The 15,628-nt window shown below is 61.9% G+C and overlaps 5 protein-coding genes across 5 annotated transcripts; 1 reads left to right on the top strand and 4 right to left on the bottom strand.

The window, feature by feature from the left end:
* The first annotated feature begins 23 nt into the window (after positions 1–23).
* CLAH12 (60S acidic ribosomal protein P1) lies at positions 24–956 on the top strand. The gene is made up of 4 exons (XM_062769382.1): positions 24–116; positions 419–478; positions 600–842; positions 898–956. Exons 1-4 carry the CDS (start codon positions 114–116, stop codon positions 916–918), a joined length of 327 nt encoding a protein of 108 aa, XP_062625366.1. The 5' UTR covers positions 24–113; the 3' UTR covers positions 919–956.
* Positions 957–1,870: 914 nt separating this feature from the next.
* LOC62_02G002857 (uncharacterized protein) lies at positions 1,871–3,205 on the bottom strand (the record flags this gene model as incomplete). Its single annotated transcript, XM_062769381.1, has 1 exon — positions 1,871–3,205. The coding sequence occupies one exon, from the start codon at positions 3,203–3,205 to the stop codon at positions 1,871–1,873; it is 1,335 nt and encodes a 444-aa protein (XP_062625365.1).
* A 1,666-nt stretch (positions 3,206–4,871) lies between these two features.
* On the bottom strand, positions 4,872–5,729 carry LOC62_02G002856 (uncharacterized protein; the record flags this gene model as incomplete). The annotated part of the gene is made up of 1 exon (XM_062769380.1): positions 4,872–5,729. The coding sequence occupies one exon, from the start codon at positions 5,727–5,729 to the stop codon at positions 4,872–4,874; it is 858 nt and encodes a 285-aa protein (XP_062625364.1).
* A 4,285-nt stretch (positions 5,730–10,014) lies between these two features.
* LOC62_02G002855 (uncharacterized protein) lies at positions 10,015–11,389 on the bottom strand (the record flags this gene model as incomplete). Its single annotated transcript, XM_062769379.1, has 2 exons — positions 10,015–10,680; positions 10,763–11,389. 2 exons carry the CDS (start codon positions 11,387–11,389, stop codon positions 10,015–10,017), a joined length of 1,293 nt encoding a protein of 430 aa, XP_062625363.1.
* Positions 11,390–13,192: 1,803 nt separating this feature from the next.
* On the bottom strand, positions 13,193–14,564 carry LOC62_02G002854 (uncharacterized protein; the record flags this gene model as incomplete). Its single annotated transcript, XM_062769378.1, has 4 exons — positions 13,193–13,250; positions 13,418–13,633; positions 13,685–14,274; positions 14,364–14,564. The coding sequence occupies 4 exons, from the start codon at positions 14,562–14,564 to the stop codon at positions 13,193–13,195; spliced, it is 1,065 nt and encodes a 354-aa protein (XP_062625362.1).
* Between the last annotated feature and the right edge of the window lie 1,064 nt (positions 14,565–15,628).

Here is a 15,628-nt window from a genome sequence, read left to right as displayed (position 1 = left end):
GGCTGGTCGCTCGTCGCTGCCAGACTTTAGCAGTTTCTCAACCACACAGACATCTCCACCAAAAGTATCTCCTGCGACTTTCGCTTAATTTGGTATACTTAAAAACTCTCGAAATGGTGAGCACGATAGCCAGCACAGCGCGTCTGGCAGCGCGCGACAGCGACAACGACGACAACCGCAAGGAACGGAGACGGGCACGGGCAACGGAGTGGTTTTCGTGGCCGAGGTCGCAAGACTCGTCGGCAGGTCATTGTCGATGATGGCGATGAGATGGGGAGAACCAGCTTGGAACCAACTTGCCCGTCTACGACCCCGACGCTCCGCCTGCCTGCGTCCCGTTGTCCCTCGGTCGTCACATTGCTGTCGCCGCTGCCGCGCGTGTTGGGATCAATTCCACAAGTTTCGCTGACCTCTCTAGTCTGAGCTCGCCGCCACCTACGCCGCTCTCATCCTCGCCGACGAGGGTGTTGAGATCACCGTGAGTGTCGCCAGGAGTCGGGGGCGAGGTTGTCGGATCCGCGGCAGACAAGGTTTGCTGGCCGACTCGCTCGCCCCGGCTCCGCGAACCGTACCTGGACGCACAACTGACTCTGCTACAGGGTGACAAGATCAACACCCTTACCTCGGCCGCCAAGGTTGAGATCGAGCCCATCTGGGCCTCGCTCCTCGCCAAGGCCCTCGACGGCAAGGACGTCAAGGCCCTCCTCACCAACGTTGGTGGTGGTGGTGCCCCCGCCGCTGGTGTCGCTGCCGGTGGCGCCGCCGCCGCCGGCGGTGCCGCTGAGGAGGCCCCCGTTGAGGAGAAGAAGGAGGAGGCCAAGGAGGAGTCTGACGACGACATGGTGAGTCGAGTTTGGGCGCGGAGCCGAAAGGAAGAGCCTCACTCACACACAACAGGGCTTCGGTCTCTTCGACTAAGCGTCTCGTCCGAAATCTTCTTCTCGGATACCGCCCTCCCCGGGTCTGCATGTACAGTTACATCAATGCATGATTTGGGTCCTCAACCAGTGTGCGGATAGGTGGAGGAGATAGCAGAGTTGGTTGGGAGGAGTTGTGGGCGACTTGAATGTGGAGAAGCCTTGGGGGACGATCTTGGTTGTGAACATGGTCAGCGACGTGATGTTGCATGTCTCAGCTGTCTTCGTCATGAGCATGACGGGGCGCATATATCTGTCCACTCACCGCCGCACGCTGCAGCCTAGCAGCCACCAGACGGCCTACCATACAGTACATCACAAGACGCAGACAGCCGCCGCCTGCATGTCTGCCTGGCCGTCAGTTGGCCCACCCGCTGCAGTAGCTCCAAGCCAGACCAGACCAGATCCTCCGGGCGCCATCACACAAACAAGACCTGCCCATTCCTTCGACGACGCGCCGTGACAAGGAATGTGACCTACGCGGCCAGTGCAGAGTGCCACAGTCGCTCCGACTACAACTCACTCGCCACACCATGCATTCCGCGCGCCGAGCCGAGCCGCGACTCGGACTCGTGACCTGCATGCATTCCCGGCACTGCCTCGGCTGTGCGTGCGCTCGAAGGAGCAGGTGACGGGCTCGCGATGGGCGGAAGGGTGCCTCGTGGGAGTGCCTGGTTGGGCGGTGAGAAAGTGGGGTCTTGGGGGGAGATCTTGGTGCGTGGCACTCCGCACTTGTTACCACTCCCGACCTCACCACGGATGGCTTCCAGCAAGTCACCACAGCCGGTCCTCACAGCGCTGCTCCCCCCCCGCCCCAGAGTCGCTCGTGAATCATGCAGAGCATACCAACAGATACAGTAGTGATTACAATCCCAAGTCCCAATCCCAATCCCAATCCCATACAGCCCAGAAATGCTACACCCTGCTGCCAGGCGACCGGCACCCAGCTGCCTTTACCAAGCGCGCCCGATCTGCGAGTGGCGCGTCATCTCGTCCTCCTGCCTCGGTGCCAGATTGTCGAGCTGGAACTCTGCGCGCAGCGGCGACGTGGCGGGGGTGCGCTGGCTCGGCGGGGGCCCGAACACGAAGCCCGGCGGGAACTCGGGGTTGACCACCGACGTTGTGCTAGCCGCAAAGGTCGCGTTCGGGCGCGCAGGTGTCCCCGCAGGCGTGGTAGGCGGAGGGCCGAACACGAAGCCTGGCGGGAAGAGGGAGCCGGTGGTGGAAGTCGTGCGAGTCGAGAGCGCGCCATGCGTGCTGCCGTGGACAGAGAGCGCCGCGTTGTTCGAGTAGCCTGAGCGGAAGGACGGGGCGAAGCGGCGGTTAGGCGGCGTCGGAGTCAGGAAGAACGCGTCACCTTCACCTCCGGGCGAAGGGGGGTCGAAGCGCCAAGTTGTCGGAGAAGCAGGGGTGGCACTGACCACACGCTCAGGCGGAGGCATGGGCGACTCGGGGGACGGCGGGGTGAAGATCTCGCCTCGCATCGACTTGTGCTCGGCAGGCGTGGTCGGCTTCCAAATGGGCCGAGGCGAGGTCATGGCCGTGGTCGGCGTAGCGAGGGGTGAGTCCAGCTTGCGCACAGCCTCGGGCGTGTTGAAAGGGTTGCGGCCGACGGTGGGACCGGGAGAGGTCGTAGCCGTACGCCTCATCGAGCCGTGAGCCTGGACATCGCCGCCGGCGTAGCCAGGCATGACCATGACGCGGCGCGATCCCGAGGGCGTCGGGCTTCTGCCGTGGCCGTGGCTGCGCGAGTAGGAGGGCGAAGGCGAGGGCATGTCGGGGATGTAGTTGAACTCGAGACGGTTGGCCTCCTTGCGCCTCCTGCGCCGGCGGCAGAGGAACCAGCCGAGAAGAGACAGGATGATCAGGCCACCGATGGCACCGCCGACAATGGCACCGATCAGCGTGCTCTTGGGCATGGTCGAAGGTGCGCTCCCAGACTGGCACGACTCCGAGTTGGGGTTGCAGGCCACGACAACGGTTGTCTGTGCGCCCTGCGAGTTGGTGATGACGCTGTACCCCTGCGTCTTGCCCGCTGCTGTTCTGGACGAGCTTGTCGAGTTGGCCGTGGGCTGCGCGACGGCGAGAGTGAGCGACTGCACGCGCGAGGTCGAGTTTGCGCTTGCGGCTGCCGAGTCGACTGATGGCGAGTTGGAGTTGGGCTGTGGTACGCCTGCCACGGGCGCCCCAGACTTGCTTCCATCTGATCCGGCGAGTGGTGGTGCTGATTGCTGCGGGAGTGTCGGCGGTGGGGGCTTGACGCCCGCTCCGACGTCGACAGTGGACATTGCGACTGGGTTTGCTCGTCTGTCGAAGACGAGATGTAGAGTCGAACAGAGAACGCGTACGCCGAGAGGAGGAGGAGGCACAGGGTTCCTGTAAGGGGGTGCTGTTCGAGGAGGGAGATCGATTGGGTGTTAAGGTTGGATCGTACGCGGAGGAGCGGAGACGTCGAAAAGGGGGGGGGGGGGGGGGGGGGGAGTACGATGGTGGTGGTTTAAATGAACCGAGGATATGAAGACGGCAATGTCGACGAACGAAACGACTCTGAGACGTGTTGATGAGAACAGTTAGGCAAACGACGAAACCGGCCTCATCGACGACAAGGTGTAATGGACGAGCAGAGGGTGCAACGCCAGTTGTCCCTTCGCGGGCTGGCGGCGTTGTTTCGTCTCTGTGCGACGAGAGCGTCTGATGGATGGGACAGTCCACCGGTTTGCATGCAGGCACATTTGCGCTTTGCTTGCGTTTTGCTTGGGCTCAGCAGCACTTGTTAGTTGTGCGATCCCCCCCACACCCCGGCTCAAAGTGATCAACAAGGTTCGGATACCCTCAGTTTGGGAGGACAAGACTGGCCACTTTGGACGCGCGCCTCTGGCCTCGCGCCTGGCTGTACCCGGCTTACGTGACTGTTGCCCCTGCCCTCGTTTCACCATTTCTCAGAGGGCTGGCAGTCTGCGGGCATCCATCAGCGACGTTCCACTGTCAGACGGGGCGAAAACACCAGGAAAGGCAACGCGTACGGGGTCCAGGCCTGGCCGATGCAGGTAACACCTCGGCACGGTGCAATCAACACACGGCGCGGCGTGACACTGAGCGTGCCACCCAGCACCCCAGTTCCCCGCCAAGCAGGCTCGGCGGCACGGCCAAACGACTCACCGTGTCCATCGGGCAGACCCATTCGGGGCCGCGTCTCACGTCTCAGCGTGAGACCTCGGGTAGGCGTGCGGGTGTGTGTCAAGAGCAAGAGCGCTCCGAAACAAACAGACAGATGGGTCTAACTGTCGTTGTGTCATGGTTAAATTAGCCCCGTCGGCGGCTGTCGAGGGGCGAGGGGCGGGCGGAGGACGCGCGTCTGTCCGTGCGCCATGCCGCCGCCACTGACGACGAAGAAACAATGCTGCTACATGACGGCCCGGGTGGGTGACGCGACGCGACGCGTCTCGTCGCAGATGGAGCAAGCATTCGCCGATACATGTGGTGTTCCAAGATCAGGATGTCACGAACGGATCGCCCGACGGCACCGTCGACAAGCTAGCGTGCGCTTGACTTGGCGCCACCCCGACGCCGTGCCGAGCACTTCCATCGGTCCGCGGTCAAAGATGGTCCTTGGTGACACCCGCGCTGTGCCTTGGGCAGCCACCAAACAAGAAAGGCAGACCAAGAAGCCCACTATGGACACCTGGATTGTACCCGCCAGCCGGCCCCGTCGTGTTCTTCGAGCACCAGTAGTACCCATCCCACTGATCCCACCATCCTACCGATCCCACCTCGGCAGTACCACATGGCACCAGGAACACCCCAAGCCCCAGTTCGTTGCCGATAGCCATCACATGCGATATGACTTATGTATCAATGTACCAGTTACAACACTGTCGGGTCTATGACGTCGGGCGCGCGTGGTCGCGTCGCTCCGCAATGTTCGCGCTACTCAAGCCTCTGCCCCCTCCTTCCTTACACCTGGACGAACCGCGAGTTGCGCTTCGCTGCTCTGGGCGGCGGTGTCACTGGGGTCTGCTGTTCCGTCCCATCCTGGAACAATGGCGCTCCGAGGCGCGCCTGGCCGAGCCGCTTCGCGCTTCGGCTGCTTCGAGACGTGTTGCCGCTGGCGCTGCGCGGGGACGCGTGAAGCCACTTTTCTGAGGGCGTCACGAGCGAGCTCTGCGACGCGTTGGGGTGCTGCTGCACCATCGACATGGGCAGTGCGAGCTGCGGGGCCGAGTCGAGCTCGTCGACTCCTCCGTTGACCGACACGTGCGGCGGCGGGACCCGGATTTTGCTCGGCGGAGAGTCGGGGATAATAATGCCCAGCGACGAGCGGAGCGATCGCGCTGGCCTGTGGGGGCGGGAAGGGGTTGATGGTGACCCGGTCGGCTGCGAGACGTAGGAGACGGCGCCACCAGGCGAAACACTCTTGAGTGACCGCGGCTCGGGAGCGACGAGACCAGAGGGGTACGAGCTGCCAAAGCTGGAACGCGTGAGGGCTGACGGCGCTCCGCGTCTGCTGCTGTTGCGTCCGTGGTGGGCGATGGACTGCTCCGAGTCGGAGCGGTCGAGCCGTCGCCGCCGACAGCAAACCCACAAGAGGATTCCCAGGCCGACGAGGACGACCGCGCCTCCGATGGCGCTACCGACCGCAATGCCGATAATGTCCTTATTGCTGGACCCAGAGTTGCTGCTGCCGTTGTGCCCTTCTCCGGCGGTGGTGGGAGCTGGGCCGGGACTCAAGGCGCGGACCGACGTCGACGGCGAGAGCGTGATGCTCACTGGCTCCGAGTAGTCTGACGGCGCGACGAGGAGGGAGGAGGCCATTTTCGGGGATGGGCGGCGGGAAACTCGGGGAGGGGGATGGGTGGGCACGCCAGCGAGTGCTGCTGAAGATTTGCTGGGTGCTGTTCCGGACAGCGGACGGAGGCTAGGTCAAGCGGTGGCTGGCTGCCTCGTCGTTCGTCAATGTCGGCGGAGGTCGGTGCGTGACGTTGCGGACCTCGTAGGATGGATGATCAGCTCGACGGACTGGTAAGTGCAATGACAGAAACGGACATGCACTGCCCATTTCATCAGACCCAGCCCAACGCAGCAAGAGCGGCGGAGACGGCAGCGGCGGTGGTCGCTCGGCGGTCGCTCGCTGCTGCTTGTTGGCCGCCCTTACGTTGTTGTGTTGTGATCAACAACGAGAGAATTGCGACCCATTCCTTACCGCCGATGCTGCGGCGGGTTGCACTGCGGGGTCGCTGTTCTCCTGCGCTGCTTCTCCTGGTTGTAAAGGTTCATGTTGTTAATCCAGGGATTGCCCTCAGGTTCACCGGCCAGGGACAGCGGGGTAAAGGCGGCGAGGTGTCTCTGCTCACAAGGCAGCAAGCCGCGACCAGCTTTTGCAGGGTTCCGTCCTGATGCCCTCCCTCTGCCACTCCTTTGCCCCCTCAACTGAAACACTTTCCAAAAGGCTCCGGGGCATCATCACCCTGCGCAGAGGAGCATGACTGCAGCCAAAAACACCCAATACAGATCGCTAACCGCTAGTACAGGAGAAGCCAGGAGCACGAGTACGAGATCGAGTCGCAGGATGCGCTAGCTCTGACGTACGCGTCCGTCCGTGTGCATGCAAACGCGCACCGTGTGGGCCGCGCCAATAACACTTCGCTTCGCGCCCCTTGCTTGCACCCGCACAAGCGTCAAGGTTTGCTTCTGGCGAGTGGTACGGCAGCAAACAAGCTCAGTGAGGGCATTGGAAGCTCCAGGAAGTCTCAGTCTCAGGTACTGGGGTGTACGAGGGCACCGATGGATGAGGCGAGATGGACGCGTCGCGCCGTAAGCTCGCCGTAATGTTTGCGTCGCGCAACACGAGGCGACACGAGGAGGAGAGGTTAGTCTGACCCGATCGAGGTGGGTATGCGTGCGTGTGTGCGCGTGGGCACGCTGTTTCCAGCGGTAGTTGTCGCCGACGCGCCAACGACCCCACCCACCTCGATGTTTGTTTGGAGCCCTCACGTGACCGTGTTGGAGTCACCGAAACGCCCTGCACCCTACAACCCTCAACCTTGGCCCTCCACCCACCCTAGCTTCGTCCCAAGCATCGCTCTACTCCCTGCCTGATACGCGCAGTCTTGAACTTTTTTTGCGAGCAGCTGGACCCGAGGGCCGCACGGATGATGTCAATGGCGTTGTGGGCGACACAGGCACGCAGATGGACATTGCGAGTCGAGTTAATCTTGACGGACCCCGAAAGCATCAGTGTCGTCGCCTGTCTCCGACGAAGGCTGCTGCGCGCGGCGCCATAGATATGAGGTGGCGCTCGTCGATCGGCTGACCGAACGTGAATGAGCGCATCCGAGGCAATTGAGGACAAACATCAGAAAGCTGATGAAATGCCGAGATGGCGCTGGCTGGGCGTCGTCGGGCGTCGGGCTGAACTCCGAGCCGAGCGACCATTCATACCAAGTCCGAAGCGGTGCTCACCACCGTACCGCTGCTGCATCCCTGCCACCCAAAATATCTGCGCGCAGCCAGCCCACGGGCGGGTTAGTAACTGAGTTTTGTTTGCACGTTCGGCTGTTTCTGCGTGGCCAGAAGCCTTCTCGAGCCGAGTCGCTTGGCTGTCTCCGCGCTGTCGCCAAGAGAATTCAGCCTCGGCTCACAGATCTTGTCGGTGACGGTGAGTTCTCTTGAGTGGCAACGCCCTCATCTCCTCGTGTACGAAGCGACCAGCGATGTGGAGGCTGTCAAGCGCGTCGCCTGTTCGCTGCTGCGCATCCGCAGTTCCACTCCACGGGGGTGACAAGGGCGCTCCACTGCGCACCTCCTCGGTACAGGTGGCCATCCCGACGAGTTTGTCGACTCTTACTGACGGTGGCATGTAAGTGGGCGATTTACAGTTTCTCGGGGAAGAGCACGACGCACGTACCGCCCCGTACGCCATCGTCCCGCTGTCTGCGGGGTACCTGCGCCGCGTTGGCCGAGCTCACAAGCGTACGCACTCTTCCCAGCGGTGTGCCGCGACGACTCCGAGCTGCCTACACCACCGACGCCACATACCTCTTTGCTTCTGCAACGTGTGAGCCGATACTTCTCACGATGGACATACCGCAGCATTTATTTCGTCAACAACGACGCTGGTTACAGGTCGTACGGTCACCGGCGGTGGTTCACCTCCCGCCCGGCCACATCTCGCCCTCGCTGCCGACCATATGAACGCGACTTCCCCACCGAGCATGGCATTTGGATGCTCTTTCGCTTGTCTCAATTCGGGCAGCACAAGCACCGCTTGAACCAACCATCCAGTTCTTTCCCGCGCAAACTGTGCAAGAGGCTGCAGAGAACACCTCGCCGTCGCCATCCCCTCGCGAACTCCTCGTCTTCTCGGTCGTTGGATCATCTGCTTCCTGTGGTTTCCTAGCAAGTACGCCGGATCGTGTCAGCACACATGCCATGCGTCCCAAATCAGCTCACCCAGCGAAGTTCCTGGCTTCCAAATCTGAATTAAAGCCTGGTCCGTGCGGACGACAACTGGCAAAGTCCGACGGCTACCAGCGGGCTCGACTTGGGTTGTCCGTCAAACCACCCGTGAGCACTCCTGGGACTTGTACAGCGCCAGCCTCTCGCCGTGGAGAAGTCCCTCGTCGAACATTTTTTGTCAACTCCCCTTCGGTAGGTGTGATGTCGAGCAGCGCACGGAGCTACCTCGAGGCTTGGATCTTGCAGTTCGTGGCATCCGTCACGCGTAAAGCTTGTCCCGCGCGACGTCTTGCTCCTTGGAAAGTTGGGTAGGCTGAGATCTCGAGAACCAGAGCAAACTGAATCTGGTGACACCATGGAGTGTTCCTCGCGCTGCGCCGAGCAGAGGTACCGAGCTCCGGAACAGCCAGAGACACTCTGGCGTTGTCAGACGCCTCCCCTCAGAACCATTCACTCACCTTCCTGGCCTGTCTTTGTGAAGCATTCGCGGCCCTCTTTCCAACACCTTTTCCGACCTGGGCATCAAGTCACTGCCTGAGCCCAGTTCGGGCCGGAGGTCGAAGTCCTGGTCAGTGGCGATCGCTCTCACGGCGCTCGTCTGGCTGTCGTTGATGAGACCACTTTCACGGACCGCATCGAGACCCGGGGTCACTGGATGAGCACCCCCACTGCACCCTGCGTCTATATCATTGCTCGCCTGACCTTGGTCCCATGACTCTCATCTGACATTTTGGATGGTGTCAGTGTAAACAAGACCATGCCAACTAGGCAACTCCGTGCTTCACGGCCACTACTCACCCAACCTCATGCAGTCCGATGTGCTCAACACGGCGTTGTCGAGCGGGCGTAGAGCGGACCGGGGAGCGGCAGCAGCGGTGACGGCGGCTGTCGGCAAACAGGGGTGGTTGTCAGGAAGTATTGGGTTGTGACTCAGGAACACGGGGTCCCCGTCTGTTTGGTGATGCCGGGTTCGGCGGGGCTCAGGACGATGAGGTGACGCCAAGATGTGGACTGCCCCACGGGTATGTTACCTGTGCGGTCACGTATGCACACTGGCATGGTGGATGCAGTGGATGGAGGACACTGAGCGGGGTGCAAGTCACCTACGGCGTCAGTGACGTCGGTGGCCAGTCGAGAGTTGTCTGCGGGTGAACTTGGGGAACCGAGAGCGGCGCCAAGGATGATCGTCGGTCCCATTAAGACAAGGTGGGGCCGATCTGCGTGTTCCCAGTGGAAGCTGTGGCCCAATGGTGAGGACCAGCCGTGATCGGCAGTCACGATCACGTCACACGGCACGTCGACTAGGTTGTTGCTGGATTTGCGGGGCCTGCAAATCATCGACGCTGTTCCTGCCTGAATTCCCGGAAAACTGCAACAAGCTCGTTCATATGCATACGATACGCACGGGGGAGATGTACACACTTAGGGTGAGGCGTAGGTGGAGTGGGAATGCAGGGTTGCGTCGTTGACGGCGGCGCCGGTAATCTCGGCGGTGCAACGACAAGCTGGCCCCCGAATATGACGGGGGCAGGCCCGGCGCGGGGAGGTGATGCAGAAAGGAAGGCGCGACCTCCGGCGGGTGGGCCGGGCGGGCCGGCCACCTCCGGCGCTAACCATGCATCGCTCTTCCAGCACGCTGCGCTCACCACGGCCTCCCAGCTGGTGGGTGCTCGACGATGGGGCTAAGCTTAAAGTCGACAAGCACGGGGGCGGTGAGCGACGTTGAGGGCTGGTACATGGGCGGCGGGGTGGGCGACGACTTGGGCGGCAACGCCAAGGTGGTGGAGGTTGCGTGTTTGGTGGAGTCGCCTCCGGCGGCACCTCCACCTCCCGCTCCGACCGCTGCCGCAAGCTTGCCTACGCCTGCCCGCGCGTCGTATGATCTGATAGTAAATTGCGTCGTGAGACCTGGTCCGCCGGGGATGCTGTGGTGCGTACTGAGCGTGTCGGGGGCGCGGAATGATGCACCGGTTGCTGCCGACGACGCCTCCCAGGGGTTGTGGTAGGGCTGTGGCTTTGCCGCCACCGCCGGTGCGAAGTTTGCGCCGCCGTGGACATCGGAGTCGTGCATGATATTTGTGTAGTCCTTGGGAACCGGAGACGGATTCGAGCCAGGGCGAGAAGAAGACGGATCGAGTAGCTGTGGGCTTGGGCTTGACATGCCGCGCTCCACGTCCCACCGTTGTGGCGGAGGATAGCCACCACCGTAGCCTCCTCCGTATCCCCCGCCCCGGGGCTGTGCGTACGGGTCGTTGCTCTGAAGACCAATAAGTGCAACAGCATCTGGGTCGGTTCCAGGGGGCAGAGGCTGAGAAAGGGGGGAACGGGTGTCAGTTGCGCGTTGCACAGATGGCACCATGACACCGCCTCCCAGAGGCTCGGGCACTCACACTCGAGCGTCCAGTGTCGTGACTAGCCTTGCTTCCCGCCCACGGTCCGTCGTCTTGGTATATCGAGCTGCGGTCGAGTCGTCTCCCGCCGGTGCCGCCATCGCCAAACGGACCAGAGTCGATGCCCCCGCTAGCAAAGTAAAGGTCGTCATCCTCGGCCTGCTTCTTCTTGAGATACCACCACAGCGCCACAAGGAGTAGTGCGACACCGGCGACTCCACCAAGGATACCGCCTACTAGAGCGCCGACGTTGACGCTTGATCCGCCGTTGCTGGGTGCCGCAGCTCCAGTGTTGGTCGGTGGGGCGCCCAACGTTGAAATCGGTCCCAGCACCCTCGTGCTCGAGCCGCTTGTCGACGACAGACTCGTGCTGTGAACGGTACTCGAGGCGGTGGTCGAGTCACCTCCATCATCGGTAGAGTCAACTGCGGTCGGGAGCTGTTTGGTGGTTGTCGCTGACACTGAAGGTGCAGTGGTTGTCGCGACCGTAGAGCTCCCGACCGTTGAAGAGGTCACAACGGCACCAGAACTCGTGGGTGCGGCAGCAGACGATGCAGACCCAGTCGCCACGGCGGATGTCGGTATGGCCGATGCAGAGGAGGGTAAATGCTCGGTCAAGCTCGCCATGATAGTCAGTATGTGAGTTGGGTCGACGTGTAAGTTGGAAGCTCTCGCTCGAGGTCAAAGTGATTGGGTCGGGCAGACGGGGGTGTGAACAGCGGCGGCGTCGTGGCGCGTGCTGACGAGCGCCTTCGCACCGCCGCCAGAGGTCAAAGCGTCTTGCCATCAGGTGCTGCGGCTTTGGTCAACATGTTCATGGGGTGACTGTGGGGTGAGGAGGTCAGATCATATGCATAGTGGTGACAGGCTGCGAGTACGGGGCGCACTGGTCGTGGAGTGTGGCTCTTGCATGGGTGGAGTGAGTTCGTGGGGGGGTGGGGGGGATGGGGGGGACCCAGTCGCCTCTCCCTAACTCGGTCAACCGCCATGCCCCCAAGCACATGCTTCTCTTGCCGTTCCAACCCCATTTGCTTGTATGCGCTCTAACTCCACTCTGGCGGAATGCAGTGTGTCAGCACGTCACCTCGTCGGCAAGTCTCGGTTTATTGGCATGACCAAAAGACCTAGCGCCGCTCTAGTGTGTCCCCGGCACAGCACAACTTGATGACCTGCGCACACCCCGCTGATATCCGTCAAGCCCCCGGTGCTTTGCCCCTACCTATACCCCTAGTGCTGGCGCCATCATCTGCGCCCCGCGCGCGGCGTGGGAGCCAGCGTTTCAAAGCCATCACGGAAGCGGTACTGCCCATCATGGCATCGCAGCCGCGGCTGTGCGTACCGTTACCGTGGCCTATGAGTTCGAGAATAGCTTCGGCATGTGTCTGGGCGCGGGGGGCGAAGGGGGCCGAGGCGATCTGCAAGCGGTGGGCACAACCCCGGCTGTTAGTTGATCGCCATGGTCGTTCCGAGAGGACAAGCGCGCGTTTCTCGACCTGCCGCAGTGCTGCGCAAACCCCACCAGGTCCCCACGCCGCCCACATTGTGTGCGGGCGACACACCTGCACAGCCAGCCACATGTAACCCCCTCCTCCAATGCCCCACCTCCTCCGCCCTTCCTTCTGCGTCTGTGGCCAGTTCTGTGACACTGCTGGCCGAATGCCACTTACATCACCTGGCGACTTGGCTGCGGCGACGTGCTCTCTCTCCCGCTCCACAGGTAGATCCCCACACTCTTCCTCTCCCCGTATCCATGACCCAACCGACGTCCACGGCACGCCGCCTTTTGCAACCCGGCGACAACCCGCGTTGTTCTGGCCCTCCCGTCGACGGCGATAATTTGGAACGAGCAAACTACTTCCAGGTGGGGAAAACTAGCACCTCCCCCCACCTGGGAGCCGTAAATGCCTTACAGCCGTAGCCGTGGCAGACGACGCTTGGGAGTGACGCCGTCGGATTCAGTGCCCACTCACTCCACCATTGTTCTTGGCTATCTCCCGTCACCACCACGAGGTGGCTGGAACAAGTACAACCCCTGCGGCGTTCTCTCTGCAACGACATTGGTCCATGGTATCCAAGTCTAGGGGATTATTGAGTCGTGTGGCGGAATGGTGACTATCTGCCCCTCCCATCCGTCTACAACTGCAGTTTCGCCGGCGAAACCGCCTTTGTTGACGATACGACACTGCGCGAAGTCACCTGGGAACAGGCCCAAGCATACTTCCATTATCTATGTGGTGCGGAGAAACCATCTAAAGCCGAAAGGTCCAATCGGCGCCCCTTCGCTGCCGAAGTTTTGCGGTGGGCGCCTCTACCCTGCCCGCGCCGGTGGCGCGCCGTGCGCTGGTGGCGTCGGAGAGTGGGGTGATTTTACGTTTTGTGGGTGTGCTGGGTTGCACTGTTGCACTATGTCACACAGGTCATGCTAGATGTCTAGCGCCGGTGCGTTGTCGCGTAGGTGAGCACTTCGTAGCTCTCGAGGCGGTCTTCTCTGCTTTCGTACGGGATGCTCGCGTGATCGTCGTCTACGAGGCAGTCTGATACTGGTCAGTGTTCTGTTACGAGAGGCTGGGGCCCTCTCCTAGACTCACTACCAGGCTGTACGCTCCTGGGAAATGTTAGTCGCTGCCTTTGGAAAATCCGGGTACTCCAACTCACCTGTGGTGTTCTGCTCTGGCAACGAAGATGGCGCGGCCGTCACTCTGGCGCCCAGCCTCCACGGGCTGAAGGCCAGGGAATACAGCTAGCTGACCCGGCTCAACGGGGACCCACTCGACCGTGTCGAGGGACCCGCAGAGCACCTCGAATGTCGGGGCAGAGTGCACGCGCCCTCCCACCGAAGTCGCGCAACGGACCGCCAGGTGGTCTCCCGCCCTGCGGCTGTGTCAGCAAGGCGCCCGTTCTCTCACGCTTTTCGGCACTGACTTGCCGACATGAAGACCCCCATCAAACCAGACGCGAGAAGCATACAGAACGTGTCCGTCCTCCTCGTGTCCAATCGGGAGTGCGTCGTGTGGGATTGGAGCCCACGACTCGACAATCACCCAACGCAATAGAGGCACGATCCCCCCGTTGGCCTCTGCATTGGCATAGGCAGCGGTGCGGGCGCGCGCAGCATGCAACCAGTCTTCACGACCATTGTCGGCCGTGTACTCGCGGAACGCGCTTTGACGTACGCGCTCGACCTCGGTGTCTTCGGCGTACGCAAAGGCACCAACACCGCCCACGCGCCAAACACGCGCACCGAGCAGCTCGTCACGCAAGTAGGAGCGATCGCGGGCAAACTCTGGGTCCTCTCGAAGTGCCATGAGACGCGCACGAGCGTCACGAGCACCTTCGATTCCAGAGCCACTGTCCCACGAAGTGAAACTTCCGACGGACATTGAGCGACCCAGACCTGGTGACAGGCTCGCACCGATCCTCGGTCGTGTAGAGAGGTCGTATGGCGAAGGCGGTCGATGACTGCTTGAGGGAGGAGGGTATGCTGGGCTCCATAGGTGTGGACTGACCGGTGGCTGATGTGTGTCAGATAAGGTCCGGACAGGGGTAGGACGCGCCTCCGCCTCCGCCTCTGCGCAACGCCACCACCGCGCGCCGCACTCACCTCACGTGCTAATGCTCCGCTTGTATGCGGTGCGTCACATCGCCATATGGTTCCAGCATACCATACAGTGGTTCCAGCAGGGTAGAAGCAGTTTTGTGTCCAGCCTGGTGAATGAGGTCGTGGCGCTGGTGGTGGTGGTGGCGGCATGGAACGCGACCTAAAGGGGTGGTACGGACGCATATTCTCGTCCCACTCTACCATTTTGCGAGGAACGGGTGTGCTTCTACTCTTGTAAGGGTGGTGGTGTAGCTGCGGTGATGTGGAAAGGACGCGACGGGTCGGCTTGCTCGGGGTGGTGATGGTGGTGGTGGACGCCGTCGTGTATGAGAGGGCGGGGGATGAGAATGGTGAAGGCGACGCCGAGTCCCTGCCGCAGCGGCTGCTGCCTCTACTGCTGGTGGGGCTGTAGTAGCCAAGTTGTTGCAGTGTCGGTAGCGGGGGTGGTGGTGGTGGGGATGAAGTGCAGTATCTAAGATCCTTGTGTTGGTCGTTCAATGCGATCCGAGCAAGGAACTCCAGCTCTCCCATGATCAAGGCGGGGTGGTTGGTGGTGGTGAGCACGGGGGGTTTGGGGTGGTGGTGGTGTGTTGGGTGGGTGTCGTAGTAGTAGATAGCAGGTTTGAGACAGCTGACCGAAGAAGGGAGGGGAATGGAAAAGGGCCACGGAGGGGGTGGGCCTGGTAGTGCGGGGGGATTAAGTACTCTTATGCATGTCGGCGGTGGTGGTGCTTCAGGTTGTCGTGCTCCTGTGCTGTGTTGTGCTCTGCTTGCTCCCTCGTGCTTGTGCAGCTGTGGCTCTGGGTCCTGCTGCTGGTCCTACACTGGTCCTGCTGGTCCTGCTGGTCCTGCACCTGGCACCTGGGTTGGCTCGCGTCGCTCCGCATTTGTTCGCTCGCAGCGCTCTCGCTAGGGGCCTCTTGGCACGCGCCGCCGGTGCTACGCTACAGTACAGCCAGATTCAATATTCTACGTACATCCCCCGGCCGCCCCAGCCCCCCTGCCGCCGCCGCCGCCACTGGCGCGCCCCGGCCGCCCTAGCACACTGGTTTCATCAGCCCCGCGGTAGTCGACCAGCTGATCTGCAGCCCTAGGAGTCTGCGTGTTCTGGGTCCTCGTCCTACCCGTCCGTCCGGCCGTCGCGTCCTCAATCCCCGGTGCCCCGGCGGCGGGCGGCGCGGACGGCGGACAAACGAGCTAATCCACGATCACAACACTCGAGCCCGCTGCTATGCATGTGATGATGTGCTGTCCGGAAAGCACGGACA

The sequence above is a fragment of the Vanrija pseudolonga genome, chromosome 2, assembly GCF_020906515.1.
Source record: "Vanrija pseudolonga chromosome 2, complete sequence".
Lineage (NCBI taxonomy): Eukaryota > Fungi > Basidiomycota > Tremellomycetes > Trichosporonales > Trichosporonaceae > Vanrija > Vanrija pseudolonga.
This window is presented reverse-complemented; position numbering and strand designations above follow the sequence as displayed.